Genomic DNA, 25,023 nt, shown 5'->3' with positions numbered 1-25,023 from the left:
AGTGCTCCCCTACTTATATAGTCCCTATATTGGATTATATAATTAAAATTGCACCTAGCAGATCAGGGGGAGATATTTTCACTTCTTTACTTTGTGGTGCTGCACCTGGTATGCTGTGTAATGTTTGGGGGAGTCCCCCACCCTCACTTCCATAAGAGATGTGGAGAAACCAGAGAGGGTCCAGCAGGGAATTAGTTTATGTTCAGGGGCCTAGAAAACAAGACATCTGAGGAAAGTATCAAGGAGAAAAATTTTTTGAGTCTGGCAAAGAGGAAGCCAAGGAATGATAGAAACTGTCCTGCAAATCTGCAGAGTCCAGCTGGTTAATCTTCAAGGACAGCTTCCTAAAACCCCAAGAGCACTCCCTGTTGTTATGCAGGGAGTTGAGTGAGTATGGCAGAAGGCCAGCATGGCTGAACAAGATGCTTCTGGCTGACCTCAGACAGAAAAGAAAGTAAGCAGTGGCAGCACGGGTGAGCTACCCAGTAGGAACATAGAGACACTGCCAGAGCATGTGGTGATGGAGTTAGGAAACCAGAAACTCCTCTGGAATTGAAACTAGTAAGAGAGTTTTAAGAGCTTCTGTTAACTGCATCCACAGCAAAAACAAAGCTGAAGAAAAGGTTGACCTGCTGCTTAGTTGGTGGGGGATGTGGAAAAGGCTGAGACTACCCAATTATTCTTCACCTTGTTTTTTTCCCTAATAAGTTTTGCCCTCAGGCCTCCCAGTTTATTTATGCATGTTAGGAGAGAATGTGATGATGAACCTCTGGCCACAGAAAAAGTGTTAAGGAGCACTTAAGCCACTGGGATGCTTACACAATGCCAAACGTTATGCATCCAGAGGTGCTGGGGCAGCTGCCTGATGTGACTGCAGGGTTGCCCTCTGTCATTATCAAAAACTTATAATTACTAGGGAAGGTCATTGATGACTGGAAACAAGTAAATATCATGCCCATCTTCAAGGATCCATTGAACTGCAGGCCAGTCACCCCCATCTCTGTCCCTGGAAAAATGATGTAGCAAATCCTGGAAAGCATGTCTGAACAGAGGAAGGACTAGAAGGTCAGGACTAGTGTGAACAGCCAGCATGGATTTACCAAGGATAAATCACACTGACCAACCTGATTGCCTACTCTGATAAAATGGCTGTCAGTGTGGATTAGGGGAGAGCAGTGGGTGTTGTATCCCTTGATTCCAGCCAGGCTTTTGGCCTAGTCTTGAGACACATAATTACACTAGAATCTGTGGGGTTCTGATTGAATAAATGAACAACAGAGTGGGTGGAAGATTGGGGTCAAAGGTGGAATGATGCTATGCAGTCTGACTGCTCCCTAATAACAAGTGTCATACCCATGAGGCAATACTGGATGTTATTTAATGTCCGTATTAATAACATGCATGATAGGGTTCTCAGAAAGTTTATGGATGTTATCAAATGCAGGGAAGTAGTCTCAGTGTGCTGGAAGGTAGGGAAGGAACAATATTGAGAAATGAGCTATCACAGAACTCTTAAAGTTAAGCATAGAAAAACATGTGGGCCTGCCTCTGAGAAGGAATACCCTTATGCCACAGTAGAGGCCAGGTGCCAAATTTCTAGAAAGCAGCTCCACAGAAAGGGAGTTGGGAGTTCTGCTGGACACCCTTTGTTTGCACAAGGCCAGAGGCATCTTGGGCTGCCTTAGCAGGGGCATGTCCAGCAGACCAGGAAGAGTGATTGGTGAGTGCTTGTGCTGCCACATCTGGAGCTCTGCATCCACTCTGGAGCTCCCTGGAGAGGGTAAAGAGCAGCTCCTTGGGATGAGCCCACAGAGGCCCACCGAGATCACCAGGGCTTGAAGCCCATGATGTAAGGGGGGAGGCTGAGGGAGCCGGGCTTGTTCAGCCTTAAGGTGAGATGATTTGGAAAGTGAGGGGTGGTGGGTGGTGTGCAGACTCTTGGCTGTCTGTAAATTCTGGGTGGGTGTGGAAAAGCAAGAGTCGACTCCTATCAGAGGTGAGCAATGAAAGGATGAGAGGCAATGAATACAAGCTAAAATTAGAGAAATTTTGACTCGATCTCATATAATGAATTTGGGATTGAGTAAAAACACAAATGGGAAAGCTAAATGAAGAAAACACTTCCACAAATTTTTTAGTGTTTGTGTTGTGTGTCCAGCATTTGGGGAGGAATGGGAATCATAGAACAACGCAGGTTGGAAGGGGCTTCAAAAGAATATCTGACATGACTTTTCACAAAAAAAAAGGAAACTAGACGAACTGAAGTCATATACATTTGTAAATTATTTCAGGAATTAGCTTCTCATTTTTAGGTGAGGACATGCAGAAGTTTATTTCACTAGATACCATTTTGTATGCTTGTCCATGGGCTCACTTCTAAAATTGAGCTGTTGATTGTATAAGCCACCCCCTCCAAAAGAAAAAAGTAAAAGGCAGCCACTGTAGGAAGTGATGAAAACTCCAGAACTATTTGGTAATTTATATGTCTGTACACCTCCAAATCTTTGAATTCAATTCCCAGATGTGTAGTATATGATCAGTACATGATATGTTACTTGAAAGATTTGACAAAATGCTGCTACAAATTTTGCGAGTTATAGCCAGCTGTTCTAGTTAACCTCACTTAAACCTTAAACTTCTATTTAAGGAAATTACACTCTCTGAAGGGTGAAAGATGTTTAGACATTGCTCTAATTTTTTTAAAGGAATTTTAAAAACACCATAAGCTTTCCTTTGGATATTTTCCACTCTTTTTGTCTACAGATGTATAAATAACGTGTGTTGCACTGAGGCCATGAGACTGAATTCTAGAGGCTGGAAATGACATGCAAACTATCTCCTGCTAGATGATTTGAGGGAGAAAGAAAAAGTTTTCATTTTCTTAATTAGGTCGTTTTTGTGCTGTCTGTATATGATTTTGCCCATCTGTCTTCTGTATGTCTCACAAAACATGCAAGTATACATTAATAAAAACCTAGAGCCGGTGTTATTTTTGTATAATATAGACAGACTGCAGATTGCATTTGATGAAGATGTTAACATAGTAACATTGTGCACTGTGATCCTTTTCTGAGCTTAAAGTTAGGAAATTAGAGCTGGAAAGACCATTATAATAGGCCTTTTTATTGAAATACCATCAAACAAAGAATTCAATCTGCTAAAATTACCTGAGGTTGAGTTAATAGTTTAAAACTCACCCCTTCTGTGTTTTCTCTTTCTTTGTTTTGGTTTGTTTTTAATACTTGGGTAATTTCATACGCTTTTCAAAGTGAAAGAAATTAGTTTTCTTTTCATAAATCATATCTGTATATTTTGTCAGTTTATCTGGGTAGGAGACCTTCACAGTCGACTAGTTATATTCAAAAATTAAAATGAAGGTATTAATAGGAATAAATGTATTAAAATTGGTTCTACAGACAAATAGAAGTACTTTAATAAGCAGGTCTAGAGTCAATAAATAGTTGAGAATTTTTAAATCTGAGTAAATCCCTTTGGATTAATGGAAAAATAAATGACTCCTATTAACTGACAAAACTATGGAAAGCCATATCATTTTTTTGTAGACATTTCATACCTTTTGAATGAGAGACCATCAGGATCCAAATTACTTCATTTTTGTCTCATAAAACTTCACTGCAGTAAAATTATTTTAAAGAATACAATTACTTGAACAATATTTGTTTGAGATTTGTATTTTATCCTTTTGTGTTCCAGGGTGAACGTGGCTTTCCAGGTAGTAAAGGTGAAGAAGGTGAAAAGGTAAATTATTCTGTCCGTGTAATTTATTGGTTTAACAATATGATATATGGCCAACCAAGTAGAGCTTTGTTCTGGCTGTCTACCTTAACCCTTTAATTCATAAAATTCTTACATTTTTGACATGTAAATGCTGAAGAAAGAAGTTCTTTATGTATTTGCTGAGTGTCATCAGGGCTTCATTTAGATGGGTTTTTTTTCTCTAAGAAAAAGATTTTGGAGGAACAAACAGAGCCTCTGCAGTGGCAGGAAATAGTTCAATAGCCTGTACTAAAATGGGAGCTAAACTGGCCTTGTGGAAGGCTGTCTTGGCTGATAGAATGCCAGTGTTGGGTGGTATCAGATGATGCAACCCAATCTTCTCATGTTATCTCTGACAGGTAAGTCTTCCTAGGTCATCAATCAAAGGCAAAAAGTGTGTTAGGTACAAATGGAAGGAAGAGCCAGACACCAGCTTGTCTAATAGGAATTAAAGTAACAGTGGTGATACTTTGTGGTTGTAACTTCAGTTCTTAACCATGTTCATGCCTAGTTACTGGTTTCTCACTAGTTTTGTCTGGTCTGGATTAGGCAACCTGAAATAAGAATCTTTTCTTGAAAAAAGCAGTTTCTCTGTGCTTCAGCCCACTGTCTAAAAAGGGTGCAGAAAAGCATTTCTGCTGAATTTATATATTATAAAGATGAAGAATGACAGAAGCTGCTATTCTGGCAATATTCAGACTGATGAAAACAGAGAGTAGGCGGCAGCTTCTGAATTTAAAAAAGTGTAATATATTTGTGAGTTAGGCTGCTTTGGACATGGATATATTCACTCACCCACCATACCTCTTCAGAAGTGTCAGACAGCTTTCCAGTGTTCATATTTTAAAGAAAGCATCCTATGGATTAACAGAATTGAAGCAGATTTAAAACGTGGGGTTTTTTTAAGAGGTAGTATCCCAGTAGTCAAGAAGGAAGAAGTATCAGAAGTAAAAACCAGCATCCATAACAACTAACATTTATAATGTGGGGATTCAGCCTCTGAAAAAACCCACTTGTTAAGGTTGAGTGTTTCTGACTCCAATGACAGATCTTATTTCCTTGGTAGTATCATCATTCATCAGTTCTGAAGGGTTTGTGGATTTTTTTTTTAATTTTTTTCCCCTCCCCATAATTGCTCTGCAGCTGTGCTGTGCTCTCCTTGAGTTTTATGAATAAATTGTTTTTGAGCACAGGCACATGGTTCCAGCTGTTGCTGCCACTCTCTTTGCTTGATTTCCCTTATTTTAAAGGAGAGATAAAATGACCCAACCACTGGTAGTTGCATTTTTCTTATGTGGAAACTAAACCAGTATGCTTAGACCATTTTGTTTCTTTCTGTCTCATAAACTCAGATGATAATTAAAAGGTCCCATTTAAAAATACTCCCAGTGTTTATTATTATGTTTACTGTTATTTCTTATTAATGCTGCATTCAACTGCCCTTCAAATTAAAGGAAATATAAGAGTGGAAGGTTCTTTGTTTACCAGTCATCACTCAAAATTAATTTGGGCTATCTCATCAGAAGGTACACATGATATTTGTGTTGGAAGCATGTGTTTTAAGGCTATGGGAAGTAGGTCTTCAGCAGTTATTCAGTTCAGCTTTAATTCAAATAATTTTTTAAGAATAACAATGTAGAGTTTCAGCTACTAAACTCCAGTATAAAAAAAATTTTCAACACGTTTGCATTTTTACATAGCAGCACAAAATGAAATAGCTATATTACTTTGTGTGTAACAAACATGATTACAAAGCCTGAAATGGAAAATTTTCCTATTACCCAAAATTTTACCTAGTATTGCATATTAAGGAACAAAATTTTTGCGCACACTATTTTGTATATCACCGAGGGTGGGGCACAGCTACCTCAGCCTGGGGTATTTGCCATTCCAGACTCCCTGCAGAGGTACATGGAAAAGAACCATCCTCTCTCTACTTTTGGTTCAGTGACCCCATAATTTCTTAGGATTGAATACTTGAAACCAAGCCAGCCTTATACCTTGTTTTATCAAATGAAAATAGTTGGGTTTTTGTATTAGGTTCTGCTTTGGCAGAGCAAGCCTTGGGGACACCAGAGAGACAGAGACAGCTGAGGTGACAGTGCATGATCCTTTGTACATTACAGTTATGGGAAGCATCCATAATGTAAATTATTGAGGGAGATTTCTTTATGCTGTTTAAGGGTTTCTCTGCCACACTTGGTTCTTCTTGAGGAATCCAAAAGTCTTGTTCTGCTTTTGGTCATGGCTGAACTTGGTTCTCTCTTACAAAAGCCAATAGTGGTTCAAGAAGTGCAGGTGTTATGTTGCAAGTTTTCTCTCCAAGGGAAATATGCTCTCACTGTGAATTTATTTTAGTTCTCCTTTGTATTCTGTTTTCTTTTTGTTACATAGATAATGACACTCTTATGTGATAGTCTTATAACTGCAACAAAAACATTGGTTTGCCCTTTTATAGCATGACTGAAAACGTATATGCTGAGAGCAGTTTTAATTGGTTTGCTGCCAAGTAGGCAAACTCTATCATGGGGATCTGTTCTCCTTCTAATACTGCTTAGAATTTTAATTTTACAGTATGGGATAGAAAATATGACTATTACATTTCATGATGATAGGAATCAGAAGGTACTGATATTAACTAGAACAAAGTTTTAAAATACAGAATGTTCTTGGTAAATCAGAGATGTAGCCTGAAAATAAAAATGAAATTGCAACTGAAAGACTAAGATGTTCCAAAGTGAAGTATTGTCCACAACACTAATTAAAAAGTCCTATTAAAAAGTGCTATTTGGTGTTGATATGGCATGAATTGGAAGGCAAGCACTGGGAATGACTGGTGTTCAGGAATACAGAACCTTTGAGGAAGGACTGCATGATTTACTCTTAGTGTAGAGTCAGCTGAAAATATGTGAACAGCCTTCAAATACATTACATCGCTGCAAAGGAGGAAGGAAATGGTCTGTTTGTGTGTCTGTAGTGCATGCAGGGCAGTGGGCTGGAAATGCAGCAAGGAAGATGCTGTGTAGCCATTAGGAAAGGGGTTTCAATTTTAACACTGTTGTTTATTACAGAAGTAATTTCCTCTTCCAGTGGTATGCACTTTTTATCCTGGTAACACAAAAGGGAATAAATTAAAGACTTGCTTCATGAAAACACACGAGAAGAGATTATATGAAGTGACTTTGTCATTTTCTGTTATTAGCATCAAAATTATGTAAGGTATCCGTTACATTTATTTCTAATTCAATAAGCATAGAGAATATCAAGACCATTTCTTTTTGAACATACATACTTGTTTGGTTTTATTGTCCAGTTAATAGTTTTCTGTGATAGGACCGTAAAGCTCTGGAACAAGTTGCCCAAGGTGGTTTTCCAGCAGCAACTTTTCCTTGAGGCTTTCAAGGCAAGCCCTGAGCAATCTGGCCTGATAAATAGGTTTGGGTCTGGATTTCAACCTCTGCAGGTTTCAGGATCTCAGACCTATCTTGAAATTGCACAGGATGAAATCTTATTTATTATAACTTATTTTGATATTAGAAATATGTGCATCACTTGGGGGTTGGAACCGGCCCAGTGCCTGTTAGCTAGATGGGAAAAAGTCCTTTGAGGCCATCGAGTCCAACCTATGTCCTAGCGCTACCTTATTAACTGGACCATGGCAGTAAGTACCACATCCAGTCCTTTTTTAAACATTTCCAGGACAGTGACTCCACCACCTTTCTAGAGAGCCCATTCCAATGTCCAGTCACTCCTTCTGTGAAGAACTTGTCTAATGTCCACCCTAAATACCCAAATTAGAGAAATAACCTCTAAGATACCTTTTTCCTATTTTTAAATCTGTAATTAATTCTCTTTCCTCCTGGTTATTGCTTCCTTTGGTCATTCCGGTTAGTACTCTTTAACCAGGTCCCCCACTTTTTCTGTCATCTTGTGTACATTTTTGGTTAGAATATGTATTTTCATTAGTACACTTCACAGATATGCTTATTTCTGTAAATGAGCTAGAACCCTGAGAGTTCAATTTTCTGGGACACATGAAACGTGAACTCCATATAGATTTCAGTAGCATTTAGCATTCAGTATATGTGGAACAAATCTGAATTTTATTTGAAAAAGTGGTGATAGAAAAGCCAAAACATTTACATGTGGATTAAGCTGAGCAAACATGACTTGTGTGTCACTAATAGGTACTGGTCATTTCACAGAGCTGGGAGTCATTTCAGAGAGCAAGGCTAAATTCTTTGCCTTGTTTAACTATTTCAAAACGCTAGTATAAAATCCCTTTTTGTGTTTTAAGTCGGAGAGGCAAAGTGTGCTGTTATATAATGAAATCACAGGATTCGCTGATATCTCAGAAGACTTGGAAGATTTTTTCCTTCATTAAACATATCCCCTTTTTTCTCACTCTTGAGGATTTCAAAACTGAATGTCATCGGACATGAGCTATGATGCAGTTTGTGTGCTGTGATATGCACTTGTAAGCACTTGATCTCTGGTAAAGTTATTATTTTACTATAATTCTGTGTTTAATACTTCTCAGTAAAGTGATATTAATTAAAGAGTTATATGTATTTGAATAAGGGAAACTTTGAGAATGAAACTATAAATATAGTTGTTTATTATTTCCAGAGTTCCATCCTTTTTACATTACATATTGCATGTCTTAATTGTGCTTTAGCCTGTGTATACATATGAGAAGAGAGGAGGAGTCTGGGGCTTGTCCAGCCTAAATGTCGAGAAAAATTTCTTCTGCCCAATTTTCTTCTAAACGCAGGATGTTCTTTGTATATATTTACTATTTTCCGAAGTACAATTTGAATTATCCCAGGAAATAGGGCTTCATCTATTTCCTTTAGAAGACAATTCCTAATAGATCTTAGTGTCAAGAAGATTTCCCGGAGGTTCAACATTTTCTACTTCATTCTGTCACATCTAATAAAATACTCCTCTGTCTACCTTCAATCCCTCCAGAACATAGAGGGCTATAAACTTCCAGGTTGTCCCCAGGTGTAGTCTTTTGTTTCAGTCTTCAATATGCTTTTCTTAAATAAGCATAAGGAAATGAAGAAAGAGTCACCTTTCCTAGGTCTAGCATGGTGGTTTGAAGCTAGCCATTATTTTTCTAGTATTCTAATGTCTGTAACATAAATTTCAGTGATAAAACCAGACGGCTCAAGTACTGGGGAAGCTTCCAATTTACTTGAAAAATAGAAGCTATTTTGCATAGATGGAAGACAAAGGTCTATGATTAAAAATGCTAAAAAATACAATTAAGCAGTTAGTAACACTGTGTATTAGTAGAGTGCTTCTATTTATGAGCTGTAGTTTCTGCTAGAAATGCTTCAGTCTGAGCAAAAGGTTAGAAGAGTAAATTCCATAAACTGCAAATCTTGGTGTAACCATGGACTACCCGGTCTTAATGTCCTTGGAGTAATGGAAGAATGTGCAATTTACATTATAGACTTAGGGTCCTGTTCCCTGGTTTGTTTGGAGATGAGTGGAGTTTGTGCCATTGTGCTTAAAATTTGTCTCTTACCTGTGCTAACCATCAGTGCAGATGCTTTATTGGGGCAGGGAGAAGAATATTTGAAATCCTTGAAATCCTGTTTCATGCAGGTAAGAGTGAGTGCTACACCAGCTGAATATAAATGTGAAAAAATACTTGTCTTCATACTTGTCTCCTAATGCTGTAAAGAGAAGTATACAAGATTTTCTCATCTTGTAACAATTTAGTTACCTCTTTGCACTTTCTTTTATTTCTCTCCCTGAAATAAATGCAAGCTCATTGGCATCCTGGTAAGCTAAACATCACCAGGGCTTATCAAGTAGCTCTGTGGTATTCAGCATGATATGGCCATCTTCCTGTTGTTTAATGCTCTTGCCCTTTGAAATGGGCTTAATCAAAAGTGTCTGCTGGAAATTGTCCCTAGCTTTTGAACTCTGCCTGGGAATTATATCAGGAAATGCTAATTGGACTCATTGAAATGTCTGCAAAAAACCTTCACAGCTGGGGTCTATCAATTAAATGATATAGATGACCAAGTTCCAGGTCCCAAGATCTATCACTGTTTAATTTACTTACACATGCCCATTTGGTCAGATTAAAGGTTCATCAGGCTCAGCATCCTGTTCTAATGATAACCTGAAGTGGTGCCCTGGGGACAAGAGTAAGGACCAAGTAAGCAAGTACAGTACTCTTCCAGCCTTCAATTATTTGAGACTGCATCTCAGCAGATGTGTTTTCAGTGAATTTAGTAGTTTTCAATGGACTTTTCTCCCACTAGAAAGAACAATTTTCTCCTGGATTCATGTAAACTTTAAACATCTGCAATGTCCTGTGGTGAGGAATTACACTGTTTATCTTTGTGTTTGAAGAAACACTTCGTTTTGTTTATTTGAAACCGGCTTCCTCTTAATTTGATTTGGTGTCCTCTACTTTCAGAAGGTTCCTGTTCTCCTTTTCAGTATCAATTGAGAATCAATAAGCTTCTGTTACACATTCCTGATCTGTCTCTTTCAAATTGAAGAATAGCAATTAGTGTCTCCCATAGTGTCTATGAAATATGTGCTCTGTTGGATCATCCTTACCATATATCCTTGCTTCTGGATGTTACTGAGTTCTGCTCCAGTGTGTAAAGGTGGAAAAGACAAGAACTTCAGTCTATGTAATATCACAGTGAAATTCTTTGGTTTATCCTCTGTGCCTTCTTGTCTCCTCACAGGGACTTTTCTATGCTCTCTTTAGCTTTGAGTGGGGTCTCAAGATCTCATTCTTGATCCTTTTGAACTGGTCAATAACAGTCACTCCATTTAGTAAGTTGTGTTTGCATTCACAGGTGTTACGGCTACATAGAGGATATAAGGATTTTACAATCTTCATCATTTGATGTATATCTACACTGAACTTCATATGTTCTTTTGCCATGTCATTTCATTTTATAATGACTGTATTGAGTTTGTCATAGTTCATCCTCATCTGTTTTATCCTTTATAATTAGGTGTTTTGACTAGATTATTGTGTACTTCAAAATTGTTTTGTGTGACGGTGTTCACAGGGGTCTCAGGTTGAGGGAAAAGAAGGCTTGATTTATTATTTTATGATATATATTACATTAAAACTATACTAAAAGAATAGAAGAAAAGATTTCATCAGAAGGCTAGCTAAGAATTGAATAAGAAAGAATGATAACAAAAGCTTGTGTTTTGGACTCTCTGTCTGAGCCAGCTGGGCTGTGATTGGGCATTAATGAGAAACAACCAATATGGGCCAATCACAGATGCACCTGTTGCATTCCACAGCAGCAGATAATCAATGTTTACATTTTGTTCCTGAGGCCTCTCAGCTTCTCAGGAGGAAAAATCCTAAGGAAAGGATTTTTCATAAAAGATGTCTGCAACAGTTTTGAGTGTAAACACTCCAAGTCTTGCTGAGAACAAGATTAGCGGAATATTGATTTTTATAATACATAAATGTGTGTGTGGACTCTCACCCTCTTTCTGCCTTGGACTAGAAACATCCAAATTTGACAGGTATGGAGGGCTTTTGGCATTAGAAAGGTATCTTTATCTTGAGCTCTGAAAATGGTGATTTGCACATATTGAGTACAATTTTTCAAAAGTGACTTGAGCCTGACAGAATCCCTGTGGGTCCATTCCAACTCAGCGTATTCTGTGGTTCTGTACTTTACTTTGGTCCACAAAGCTCTCCGAATTTCAGTTTCACCCAGTTTCTCCCACAGTGTAGGAAGCTTCTTGCTCGGTAGGCCCAGATGTGATCTCTGGGCAAGACAGCTCACGCAGTGCTCTGCACAAACAGCCGTGCCTGTTCTGATGAGCTATCTGGGGTATCAGAAGCCCTGCGGCTTCCTTAGGGGGAATTCTGTTGAGATATGAGGTTTAACAGTGTGAGCAGAGTGCTGAGTCCTTTGAATGTACTGCTTCCAGTACATTCTGTGCCTTCTGTGCCACTTTTGGAGATTTCTGTGAAGACATATCCAGAGATGGAAGACTGGATGTTATTACAGCTGTAATGCCTAGAGAAAGCACTTGCTAGTTTGGAAACAAACCTGTAAGCTTTTTGACTGGTAGCTAATAAATGGTAATTAATTTCAAATTAATGTAAAAATTTTAACCTGTAACACATGGTGCACATTTAGCACATTTAGCAACTGAGAACTGTTTCAGCAGATTATTCTTTATGACAAAGACTGTACTGACGGGTATCTAATGAGAAGAAAAAATAGGATAATTTAATAAAGAGTATTGATGCTGCAATATTTGAAAATAACATTTAGCATAAATTGCACACATGCTTATGGAGCCTTGCAGTTCCTATAGTTTAGCCTCATACTTTGAGATCTCTTTTAAAATTCTTTTATTTAATATTTATAAAATAGGCATGAATGCAAGGATGAAAATTTGTAGATGAAATCACAGAATCTTGGAATGGTTTGATTTGGAAGGAACCTTAAATCATATTTAGTTCCAATCTTCCTGCTATAGGCAAGGACACCTATAGATTGTAGGTTGCTCAAAGCCCATTCAAACTGGTCTTGAACACTTGTAAGGACTGGGCAAATTCTCTGGGCAGCCTGTTCCAGTCCCTCACTACCCTGACAGCAAACAATTTCTTTCTTTTATGTCATCTTAATCTATGCATTTTTTCTTAAGCAAGTTTAAGTCAATGGACTCTGTATGTGAGCTTTTGCAACTTTGAGTGAGAGTTGTTTTCAATGAGGAAAAGGATTAGAACTCATGAACAATGTGATGAAAGAAGAAAAAACAAAATGGTCATAAACATTGGTCACTGTAGAAGAGGAGATGACAGCCCTGTTTTCATTAATATGCTAAAAATAGAACTCAGTGTGTGCATATGAGCAGGGGAATCTTTCTACAACCTGCAAAGACAGGTGTGGATGTTACTATTGAAAAGCCAGCAATATACATAGTAAAGTATATTTAAGTTCCAAAGCACTTTTTTTCCCTCCACTTAGCAGTAGTTGATGTTTATTAACGTAGTACTGTCAGTGATAAAAGTGATCTTCCTCCCAGTCTCCTCCTTTCCAGTTGCTTCTTGCTATCCCCAGTATCCCTGTGCACTGCTATTGCAACTGTTTGTGTGATTCCTAGTAAAAGAAACAAGTCAGGGAACTGTTTAGACCAAGAAAGTGCCTCTGTTTACTGGGTTTATATCCCAGCACATTCTGTTTCTCCAGACTGGTATGTGGCTATTCTTCAGCAACCAATGTAATTCAGAAGAATAGGCATATTTAAGTGACTAAAAGGTGCTGCAGACCTATATGGATGACTTTTGAGGTTGGAGAACAATATGATTCTTTTTGGATGAAGCTACTCTGAAAGATGTGTGTTGGGAATAAGCCTAAGGTTCTGCAATTTCTAATGGCTCTTGAATTCACACTTGAGCTACTTCAGTGTGGGTTTGGAATGAGTCCAACACAATACAGTGTTAACATCTAGTAGTCTGTGCCATTTTCTCCATAAATCATGTCTTTTGTGCCACACTCTATGCTCATCTGGACATAAATAAAAAATACTTTGAGGAAGACCTGACATAACACAGCATGGAAGTCAAGGGTAAAAAGGTTGTTATAGAGGATCTGCACAAAAGTTCAAGAATGGTAAATTGTACAGAAGGATGTGCTAATGTAGCTAACCCAGTCAGCAGCTTTATGATGCTACTTTTTACAGTATGCACATTTGTCATCTAGTGTGTTTTTAAATTTCAGTTTGAGAAGCCAAAGAAGCTGGATTAGAAGAGCAGCTAATTTGCAACACCTGCTGAGAGTTTCTGTGACAGTAGGTGAAAAGTAGGTGAAGACTGAGTTGTCTTAGATGTCTACAGAAACATATCACAGAGAAAGAAAAAGGCTTTATCCTGGTAGCATTTTATGTACCTATTGAAGCCTAGCACTAAGTTAAACTCCTCTTGTTGGTAGCTGGCTGTAGATACAGTTCAGATTTTCCAGGATGGCCTTTCTAAAGATAACTCCTCCCATTCAGCAGCAGAATATTGTCCCACCTATTTATTCTAGACCCATTGGTTTTCCACCCTTCAGTGCACAGTGGTTCAGCTGGAAGAGAAATGAAATTGTTCTCTGATGGTACCCATAGAACCTATATAGACTGCTTGTATGGACAGTTGCCAGGAAGGTGGGAGCTGTTTATTTTGATCCTCTCAAAAGGGGAGAAAACTTCTATTAAATCTCTATTTACTAAGTTTTGTGCAAAAGGCAGAAATCTCCTACTTTTCTAATTACATTTTGAACTGACCTTAGTGAAGTCTGACTGAGCAAGGTGGGTGTATTTTGAACAGATCAAGTCTCCACCTCAGATAAATACCCATTAGGAGACTGAACATGCCACATCTTTAAACTCTACCAGGGTTTGTGAGAGCTTTATTGAAACACCAGTTTCCTGGATACAAAGGATGGGTTTCTGTGACATTAATAAACTACTTATTGTAGTCTAAGAAAATAGAGAAAACTGATACTGCTGTGTGTGTAGGCCTGATGAACATGGTTAATAGTCACAGCTACAGAAAAGGCTTTTATTATGGTTATCATGTCACAGAAATCAAGCTAGAGGTGCAGCCTTTGGCAGGAAAGACGTAGCAGTCCATCATCTTGTGCAAACACTTGATGTGGCTTTAACCATCTGCAGAACATCTTTTGGAGTATAAATAACAATAGCAATCCCCTGCCAAAGCCATGAAAGCATGTGTGTCTAAAAAATACTACATTCTGTGAAAGCAATACTATTTGTCAACTGATGTCAAGAACAGATTGGCTTTCGGTTGCCTTAGGAGACAAGCCCTGAAAAGAAACTAGTTTATTCCTCCTACGGAAAAATCTTCATTCAACACTAACACCAACCCGCTATAAACAGAAACCTCCCCACTAAAAGGCAGATAGAATTTTAAACAATTGTAGCTGCAAGTCAAATCCATTTCTAGTATTTACTTAAGAAATGGAAAAATAATCTGCTCGTTATTGAGACAGTTTTTTCTTTTGAGGTTTTAATCTATTGATAGATATACAAGATACTAAAGGTTAAAATTAATGGGAAGATCCGTGAGGGGAAGCAGAGCCAAATTCAGCTATTAGTTGTGTTCTGGAGCGATGTAAGAACAAAACTCTGTAATAACTCAGGGATTTGAGCAAGCTGAGACATGTATTATGAATCCCCTGTGTTATGCAATGTACAAAGACAGAGTGGACCATTTATTTAATACAAGGGTTATTATAACTAAAATATAAGAATTAAGACAGAAGATGGACACCTGCAGAGACACCAGACCTGACTGGCTAATTAAAAAATTGATAATACAAAAAATGATGCTACATCTATTGTGCAGATATTATGTTCATAAAACTAGAGGAAAATTGAGTTGAAGGGAGCAGTTACTGTATGAAAATAAATGGTATGACCTTATGTAAGCCCTGCAATGCCCAACTGTGCACTGAATTCTACACTTAAATGTCCTGGTATTTAAGTGTGTGTGCATGAGAACCGTCAAAGGAGAAGATAAATGATGACTGGAGTTTTAACTATGACAATCCTAATGGGTAGGTGAGAGCGGGATGAGGGAGTATTTGTGAAAATAGCCTGGATCAAAGTGGAAGCTGTGTAGAGGGATGAAAAACATTTTGTCTGTGGTCTGGATGTGGATTGTATCTGAGAGACCCACTTCAAGATAATTCCAGTTCTTTCTGACCAAGAGAATTAGTGTTTTTCACAGTGACAAAAAGAGGAAGCTTCCTCAAGTAAAAAATGTTGAAAGAAATATTTAAAACAATTCAAACATAGATTAGATATGAGGCACTGGAAAGTTAAGACGTGCTCTTGGCGAGTAGTCAAGTCTGGATGTAACTGATGACTCACAGAAATGATTGTTGATTTTATATTTGCAGATGAGATTAGCCAGAGACACTGTAGAAGGAGAGGAAGACTGGACCATGAGTGTTCCCTTTATGGCCTCTGCATGGAAAGATACATGTATGAGTTGTCTGACTGAATTCAGGAGTCTTTATAGTTTAGAAAGGCTTTTGCTTTTGGGTTATGAGGAAAGGTGTAGCACAATAAATTATATGTAGTACACCAATTTTTAAACTGGAATGGTATTCGGTGTGTCAAATTTATTGCAGAGCTCAGCGAGATGGAGTGAGTAAAGAATAGAATATTCATTAATATTCAGAATGATGGATTTTGAGTTTTAAAATATATTCTGGGTTTTTCTGAGGAGTTAGACTACTGTTTGCACCCGCTAAAGTTTTTGCACGGAAGTACAAAGTATGGTTTGAAAATTAAGATCACCATGAAAAAGCTTTGTGACTCTTCCTTATAAACACATTTTGCTTGACTGATGATACTTTCTGAAAAGAGTATTAATATATTCAAGTGAATGTTAAGAATACTTATTATCTAGGAGATTGAAACTCTGCTTTCAGATGCTTTCATGCTTTAGGTTGTACTATTTTTCTTATTTCTATGAATAAAGCTTTAATATTGGGTTAAGAATTTTTCTATCAAGTTAGGGCTGGGAATAGATGATCAAATAATTACCATAAAGAATGGAGTTTTGGTTGTTGATTTTATTAGAATTTTTCTCCTTGACATTGAAAGGTTTAAAGGAAAAGAAAAAAGAAATTGAAATGGTCATGACAGCATGAGCTGTGGCAGGATAGCATGCAAAGGAAAGTTTGCAAAATAAAAAATCTAAATTTCATGTGGCAGAAAGAAAAGCCAGTGTGAGCATCTTAAGCATGATTAGGTCATTAATTATTTATGTTGGGACATTTATTATTGAAAAAAACTAAATATGTGATTGTGATTAGATTTGCATACATTGTAGCAAGCAAGAGTTAGCCAGAATCTCAGTATTTTTTTTCTTATGCTGGCTGGTATCTATTACCCAGAAGGATGAAGTTGTGTCTTTATGTTTCTTTTACCTTACCAAATCTCTTAGATGAAAAGGTGTTCTGTGTATCTTATCTTTTCCACTTGCCACAGTACATTTGAATCCCTTTTAGTATTCATTTCGTTAGTGATCTTCAATGGCTCTGGTCAGCACTAGGGAATGTTAGGCAATCTCTTAGATTTTCCCAGGAGAGAGTTACACTGAAGATAATAACCAAGATGAGATTTAGTAAGGAACACATTGAGAGATCATAGGAATCTTCACCTGTCTTTTTAATAAGGCATTGCTGGTAGCCTTGCTGTGGCATTTTCTAGTTGTGAAATAATAAAATTGGACATTACTTAAGGCTTGGTTCTCAAGCATAGTTCTGTAGCCTATGTTATAAGAGTTTTCAATAGGACTGTGACTGAGGACACTTAATTGCCTGTCAGGGTGCCATGGAATTAATAGACTGTTTTAGAAATCAGTGTTTGTGGATGCTGCCATGGGAGAGTTGAACTTTCATAAGGAATGTGTGAGAAAGAATGTATACCTAAACTACTTGAATGAATGTGCATGCAGTCCTTCAATCCAAAGAGATTGCTAGCTCTTCAGAATATTTTTATCAGTGTACTCCTGTTTTTGCCAGTGTTATTTGGTTTAATTTTAATTGCTGTTCTGTGTCTCTGAACTCAATCAGTCATTGTGCTTGGCAGTAATGGCGCATGGACAGAGCAAACATCTCGATCATATTGTTATTTTGTATATTGTGACATTTGTATTAATGTTTGTCTGTCTTTCAACATCTTTATGATAAAAGGAGACATTGTTAAATGAGAGAGCTTTGACTCCTTAAGACAGGTACCTGCAAACACTGTAATCTTCACTCAGCAAGGTCATCATCCTAAGAAAAGCCAAAACTATTTCAGCATGTGACTTTGACACATTTTTAAGAGAGAGCAATCATAGCAGAACCCTGGAGCAGTGGGGATGAGTGGGGAGGAAATGTTATCCTGAAATAGTGTTCAGGGCTGTATCTGCCTCACCTACAGGAAGATGCACATACAATGCATGGAGAATCATCAAGACTGCTTAGAGCATTCTCAAGCAAAATCTACAGTTTAGGCAAATTCATTCTAATCTTAGGTCATTACAGTACTTCTCTGCCTTTTTAACACAAATTCCACCCCCCGCACCCCATTTGAAATGAAATCTATTATTTGTATTATCAGTATAGAAACCTTGATGTACCACTTAGAACATTTTTTTCCCATACTTGAGATCCATCAGCATGTCCTATGTTCATTCTTACCTCCTAACTATTTTTCACATTTTCTGTCATTCTAGCTTGGAGAAGAGCAGAAAAATATGATGCCCTGAACTAGGTGTTATTTTTCACTTTTCTCACCAGTGGCAAGTAAGCCAGAATAGCTGGGGTTTTTTCAGCTTACATTCTACAAATGGAGAATGGAGTTTAGCCTTTTAAAAATGTCTTTATGTTACAGATTTCCATGTATTATGTGATCCACGACAATATCCAGATACTTTTCTGCAGTAGTGCTCCAAGGGTTATTCTTGTTCTCTGTGCATTGGATATCTCCATTGGAGAGCACTACACTGAAACTTCTACTTAGGGTTTGAGTTGGGGTTTTTTGGGTTGGTTTTTTCTTTGTTTGCTGTTCTAACTGATCCAAATAATTTTGCATTTTAAGGTTTTACTACAAAGAATAAAAATGGATGGCTACCTTATTCCTGCTGACAGAATGAGGCAGTTCATTGTGCAGCTTTGGAGCCTTGGGCTGGCCTGAATTCAGATTGTTCTGTGCCTAAGGTTTTGCCTTTAGTTGAGGTGGTTATTTGCCTTTATATGGCCTCTCTGGTTAGAAGTGCTTAGAGCTTGTTAAGGAATGTGACGTGTGACAACAAGCAGTAATTAACCATTGTGAATATTGTCAGTATTGCTCAGTCTATGTAAAAAAGCAGGATGGAAAGATCTTTTTCCTGACATGGTATCCAGTATGTTCAGGCACAACACTTATTTAGGACTCTGGTACAAGACAGCAAAGGCAGAGTTTGGAATCAGCAGATTTTTGGTCATTGTTTCTTGATAAGTGTGTCTACTGAGCTGTCTGATCTCTATGAAGTTTGGGATCACCTGATTTATTGCTTTGTCTGAGTATCCTAAATATATGGGCTTGGGAAAACACGGGCTTCAAGGTGACATCCTTCCTGATCATCTCTGTTGATTTTTGTTTTCTATAATAGAAGTGTATTTCTGCAATGTATTATGCTGTCCCCTTCTGATCCTGCTTAGGAAATACTCTTATGTACTACAGGGTTACAGTCTGTTTGGAAATGAGCTTCATGTGTCACTCTTCTATTTCCTTGCATAGTACCTCCCAGACTAAACTGAGTCAAAAATCATTAGTTTGCCTTGCTTTCCACTCCTTTTAAATGGTATAGTCTCTCAGCATTCCTGAGGTGCTTCACCCTGTGTATTGCCCCTTTCCTACAGCATACCACCCCATATTCTGTGAAGATTTACACATCAGGCAGTAAGATTATTATTGGGGTGGAGCTCTTCATAACCCTAGCTCTTCAGACATCTGTCAGAAAATCAGAAAGAAACAAAGGCTGGGTTTGTTATAACTGAAGGTGTAGATTCTTTTTCATTCATAACTTACTCAAGAAAAATCAATAAGCATTATTATGAGCTGAGATCAGTTTAAAAGAAGCTATGGAAAAGTGGTCACAAGAAAATAAAATTCATGTAGAACATTCTGCTGAGACAGATCTGTAACATAACAGGAAAAAAAGTATTACAAAATGACAAATCATAACTGTGTTAAAGATATGTAGGTAAAATCATGGAGTTTCAGAGGCTAAAAATTATAAGGTGTCCACACTGACTTTGTGGTATTATATAGCTTGTGTACTTTGGAGAGTAATTCAGCAAGTGTTAGTTAACAATGGCACTTTAAAATTCTTCCAAAAACTGATACCAGGAATTGCTTATTTATATAATTAACAGTGCACTGTTGCAGAAAAATGTTTATCTTTTTAGTTCAATTTTTACGTCTTAATGTATTTTATTTCCAAATATATTTCTTTGCCATTCTAACACGGGGGAAATAGTGTGCAAGGAAAATGGGGCAATCTTAAAGTGGACAAGTGAGTTGGAGGCTGGTACTCTCATTTTGCAGAGGCTGTGGATGTACCCCTGGCCCTAATTAAAGAATGCTATCACTGAATTCAGTGCATCCACCATTACACAAAGCAGAGTGAATCCCTCCCAGCAGTTGTTCTGGAGCAACCCCATCAGCTTGTTCCATCGGGGTAATGGAATGCAGAATTCACCCGAAGAAAAACAAATAATTCAGTGTTACACTGGGTTAGTTTTAGTTAACTAATAAAAAAGATTTGATGCTTTCATAGTTTTGTCATCCTGTTTTTGCAATAAATAGTCTTTAATTGTCTCATCTGAATGTAGTAGAAGCAGGCAGGAGCACTTCATATAAAGTGACATTAACACATTTTTCTCTCTTTTTGGTAATCTGTAAGATACATTGCCACAAAGCCATAATGTTGATTATTAACAGCCTCCTCTACACTGCAGAGTGGCTTCAGCAACTCTGCAAATTGGCTAGATTTGAAGCTGGTAATTATGCAGTATAGTGTGCTTCATAAAGGCAGAAATGAATATGACTTGGCTCAGATCTTGTGAGAATAAATTGTAGAAATTGGACCTGTGTTTGGCTTGCATTCTGGCTTCACAGAGAACCTGGACATTCCATATGATAGGCTTGGCAAGTACAAATTGTGTACTCCATTAAAAAATTGGTATGTTCATGTGAAGTTGCATACCTGGCAGAAAGCCAGAGGCTCTGCAGAGGTCCAAGGCTCATTAACAGGGGGTGCTTTTTATCATTTTGTCAAAGAAACTGAGAAACATCTTAAGCCCAAATATTGTGTAAACCATAAGGAATGGGGGGTTTCTTTCTTCCCTGCACTCACCAGCCACACTTGTGTGTCTAGAGCTGCCTGGTGGCATTTTGAAGTCACTGTCTGCCTGCTGGAGAGGAAAAGGCACGTTCACCAACACGTACTGCTCATCTCACAGCCAGGCAAATGATAACTGAGGCTGAGGAAACAGGCATCTTTTAGCTAGGCTCTCTGTTTAGCTTTTTATGGCAATGAAGATGTTGCATAAAAAATTATGACAAGAAACTTTCACCTTAGGTTTCCACCTATGCATCAAGGCATTTACAGGATGCTACTACTTCTGAAGCAAATCTGTACATATTTGCATCATTCCTCTTAAAGTGAAAGCAGATATACAAGCCATAGAATAAAAAACTAGCTCCATAAATTTATAAGTCTTCTAAAAATACATTCACATAAGGACATATTATGTCAAATATGTGAGTGTACCTTTATAACTGTTGCAAGATTGCAGCAGTGTAACTGATTCTAGTTGAAATACCCTGAAAGCAGTATTAAGTGTTCAGTATGTCACGGTGATGAAAAGTAAAATGTCACTTTTGCAGTTCTAAAAGTTTAAGTGAGCTATTTAAAAAGAACGGTACGCCTGGGATTTCAACTGGGTTTTTTTTCAAACTGACAGTGAAAGAAAATTACTCTCTCAAACAGTGTCTTAATCCATAGAACAAAGAGGACTCTATAGTTTAAACATACTAAAATAATAAGTGTTAAATTCCTATAACTGTTTGGTGTCACTTGAACTTTGCAGTAAATGCACAGATTTATGTGGTGGAGTTTTTTTTTTGACCAGTAAGAAAGGGAATACTTGAGGGAAAACCTTAACTGTATGATTCAAACTATCGTGTAGCATTAAGTTTCTTATCAACAAGATGTATTAAAATGGAAAAAATGAATCAGCAAAGCCATCTTGGGAGTGGGATTATTAAATTCACAGTTTGCTGCTGCTAATTTGTTAGTAGGCTTCAGTTGTTCAACAAAGTTCATACACTCATTTTGCAAAACTGATTATTAGATGAAAAGCCCTCTGTCATTGCCATGGGAGAAATAGCTCTGCATCAGGGCTGTGCCACAAATGCAGTTAGCTGAATGATCTCAGCTCAATGCCATTTACCCAACAGAGTTAGGAAGACGATGCTGATATAATGAATAGGTTCTGCTCAGACAAATGTAGTCCCCTGGAGATAATGGAAATTTGGTGAAGAGCTCTTTGTTTTCTTTGGTTTATGTGAAGAGTTTAGACTCTAATTAAGTCAGTCCTTGCACTTCCATCAGAATTATGTTACTTTATGGTTACTTATTTTGATTTGACAAGCTTCATTTTAGGGTCAGAGATTCAATTGTAGAGCTCTTCAAGCTTGTTGCTTCTGGGAGGTATTTTCTCTTAAATTATCCTTCTTTAGCAGGTGTATTTTATTCACTTTGATAAAATATGTCTTAACTAGGATAGTTTGGCTGTTAGAGTTAATATGGAACTGAATTCTTTCATGTATTCTAAAAAGATTATTGTGTTTTGTAGGCAGTGTTTCATGAGCAAACTCAGGAACCAGCTATAGTCAATTCTGAAGGAACCTTCCCACCATTTTTTTTTCTTTTGATTAATCATGTTGTTCATATTCATACTTGTAAGAAAATTTTCAGAACAAAAGTTTTGTCCATTTTTCATATGCAAATAGTGAACCATATACCAGATGGGTCAAAGACAAATAATAATATTGAGGACTTTGTAAATAAACACTTACTTTAAGCATCTGATAAGAAAACTGCATCTCAGAATGAAAAAAATAATGCAATATTAAGATTATGATTTTCAAAAACTAAACTGTTTCCTTGTGTAAATTTTTGTTTCACCACCATCTTTTTGAAAAACAACAAGAAACAACAAGACACTGTGGTGAGTCTTTATGGATGTTCAATGACACGATGAAGTACAGAGAACTGTACCTATCAGAGTGCTAGGCATTTTTTAGGGACATTTATTTGGAAAGAATTTCTTTTGGAATGTGAGGAATAGATTTACTTGTGCGTCCAGAAATATACATGTAGAACAGACCAGAATGGTAAAATATTTTTGCTTTTAAAAGTGTTGTGGGTTATTATGTGCCATGAGTATATATAATAAAATAAATATTAATTCTTTTAGGGTGAAAAAGGAGATAAAGGAGAACCAGGACCAGAAGGCCTTCCTGGAGCAGAGGTAAATGGAACAATAGTGAAACAGTCAAATCACAAACTTCTGGATGGGTGGGTAAGAAATGCAATTCAGACTTTATATAGGTAGAATGATGGATTTAGAAATTGGGTATTCCTGTTGATGAAGTTTGCTTTATACCCTCTTCCTGTCCTTCTCCCTCTTGGCCTTGATGGGGGTTACCCTGGCTTTCGGTTTTAATGCTGGATGATATTGGCTCTACAGGTGCAAAGCATTGCTGTTGAAGGCAGAGAGCATCTCCCAGATGGGGAATGACTGAAATTAGGAGTAGAATCCAGATACAGGAGTTGGAAAAAACATTCAGTAATACTTTTTTAAGCAACTTTTCCAAAGGAATTAAAGGGTCAGCATTTAACACAAAAATACTATGGCAGTCTAGCTGGAGGTACTGAAAATGCAATAACACAGGCTGTGAAATTATGACACTCTTTACATCACCTGACTTTCCATGCACACTGTAACCATAAAAATATTTTTCCTGTTTTAGGTAATTATAATTTAATCCTGGGTAAATCAGGCTATTTTTAAGTGGATGTCCTTCATGTGACAACATGCACTGTGTACTAAGCTGAAACTACATTTAGGTATTTGTAGAGGTATTCTCTTGTAGCCTGTCTGTCTGTAAAGGTGAACCATATCCTTCTCTCATACATACATATATGCTGACAGCATGGAAAAAACACATCTGTGTTTCTTTCCATAGCTCTGGTGACATTTCTGTGTTGGTCTTACATGATCTTCTTTACTACATGAGATCTTGTTCCATCAACCTTTTAGGAAGAGTAAGGTATACCAAGGACCTAATTAACTCTAGGGCATATTTAACATAGTGGCACTATGAAAGTGAAAAATACTGAACATTCATATTTTTGAATATTTACTGAACTGTTGCAATGTGTCAGTAAATGGTAGATTATTATTATGGAAACTGTCATTAAAACATTAAAACTGAAGTAAAACTGCATATGGCAGTATAACATTGTATTGTTTGAAACCACACATAATTCTCTTTTAGTAATGCTTACATAAGATGCTTTGAATTCAGTTATCACTCTACATAGAGATATCAGTCTTTAAATTTACAGGTCTATATATCATTGACTCTTACTTTCTAAGTGTCTCTCTAACTTGCTCTGCAAGCAGAAATGTAGCATCTGATATTTCTGCAATAATCAAGTTAATCTACTTACATTGGTATAATCTGCAGTGCTGTATAAAAGCAGCCTGAAAACACTTAAAGCTAGAGGCACTGCCTTCTGGCAGGTATTGTCTCTGCCTGGGGGAGTGAGGGTTTCCGTCCTCTAAAGAACTTGAAGATAATGACTGAACATTTTTTCTTGAACAAATGGTAGAAACATATTTGAATGTATTTTAATCAAAATCAGAAAAGTAGGTGTCACAGAAAACTTTTGCTTGCTGTTGCTAAGTTGTATTTTCTTAGCTGTACAGAAAGTTCTTGCTAGAAAGAAGTAGCATGACAGAGGGGAAGCCAGACCTGGTTTGGAGTCTAGGCTGTAGTGATGAAATACCTAGAAAGTTTTAATTTCCTCTTCTCTCACTCATGCTAACTGGCTCAGTTAATCTCATTGAGAACCAGGTTTTGAGGCGGGAACTGTGAATATATCTGAATGTTCTGCACATCTCCCAGTTTATCTCTCCAGTAATCTGAGCCAAGTTCTACAATGCTGTGTCCCAGCCTGGGACATTATTCAAAATCCATCTGACAACATGAATACTTGCTATAAATACTACGACTGTGGTTGCCATTGTTTTTAGTTTCCTAAGGAGTAGCTATAAATAACTTAATATATTACTAATAGAGTTCCTGTAGCACATGTCCATGTCTCTAAGCAGGTATTGAATAGTATCTCTTTCATCCTTGAGACTCTTTTAGCCACTTGACATTAAACTCAGGTGACACATTGCTGCCACTAAAATCCTGTAATTTTTTTAAGATGTTGTTTCCCTTCACCATTCTTGTGGATATTTTGTTTTACAGTTGGGTGTGTGACTTGTCTGCTTTTATAACTGAGGAATTATGAGCTGTCTGGTCGAGTTGACAAGGTGGTTATCAGTGAAAGGTTGGACTTGATGATCTTGGAAGTCTTTTCAAACCTTA

General features: G+C 37.4%; 1 protein-coding gene across 3 annotated transcripts in view; it reads left to right on the top strand.

Moving 5' to 3' along the window:
- The window catches only part of COL19A1 (collagen type XIX alpha 1 chain), a 181,860-nt gene that overhangs the window by 63,525 nt on the left and 93,312 nt on the right, over positions 1–25,023 (top strand). For all 3 annotated transcript variants that reach the window (XR_010027253.1, XM_063152974.1, XM_063152975.1), the window contains exons 11-12: positions 3,715–3,759; positions 22,836–22,889. Coding sequence is in view for 2 of the 3 variants with exons in the window: in XM_063152974.1 (XP_063009044.1) it covers positions 3,715–3,759; positions 22,836–22,889 (99 nt within the window). In the remaining variant the exon portion in view is untranslated. The remainder of the gene's footprint in view (positions 1–3,714; positions 3,760–22,835; positions 22,890–25,023) is intronic.

The sequence above is a fragment of the Melospiza melodia genome, chromosome 3 (genome assembly GCF_035770615.1).
Source record: "Melospiza melodia melodia isolate bMelMel2 chromosome 3, bMelMel2.pri, whole genome shotgun sequence".
NCBI classification, from domain to species: domain Eukaryota; kingdom Metazoa; phylum Chordata; class Aves; order Passeriformes; family Passerellidae; genus Melospiza; species Melospiza melodia.
The sequence above is the reverse complement of the archived record's forward strand: the minus strand, read 5'-3'. Positions and strand labels throughout refer to the sequence as shown.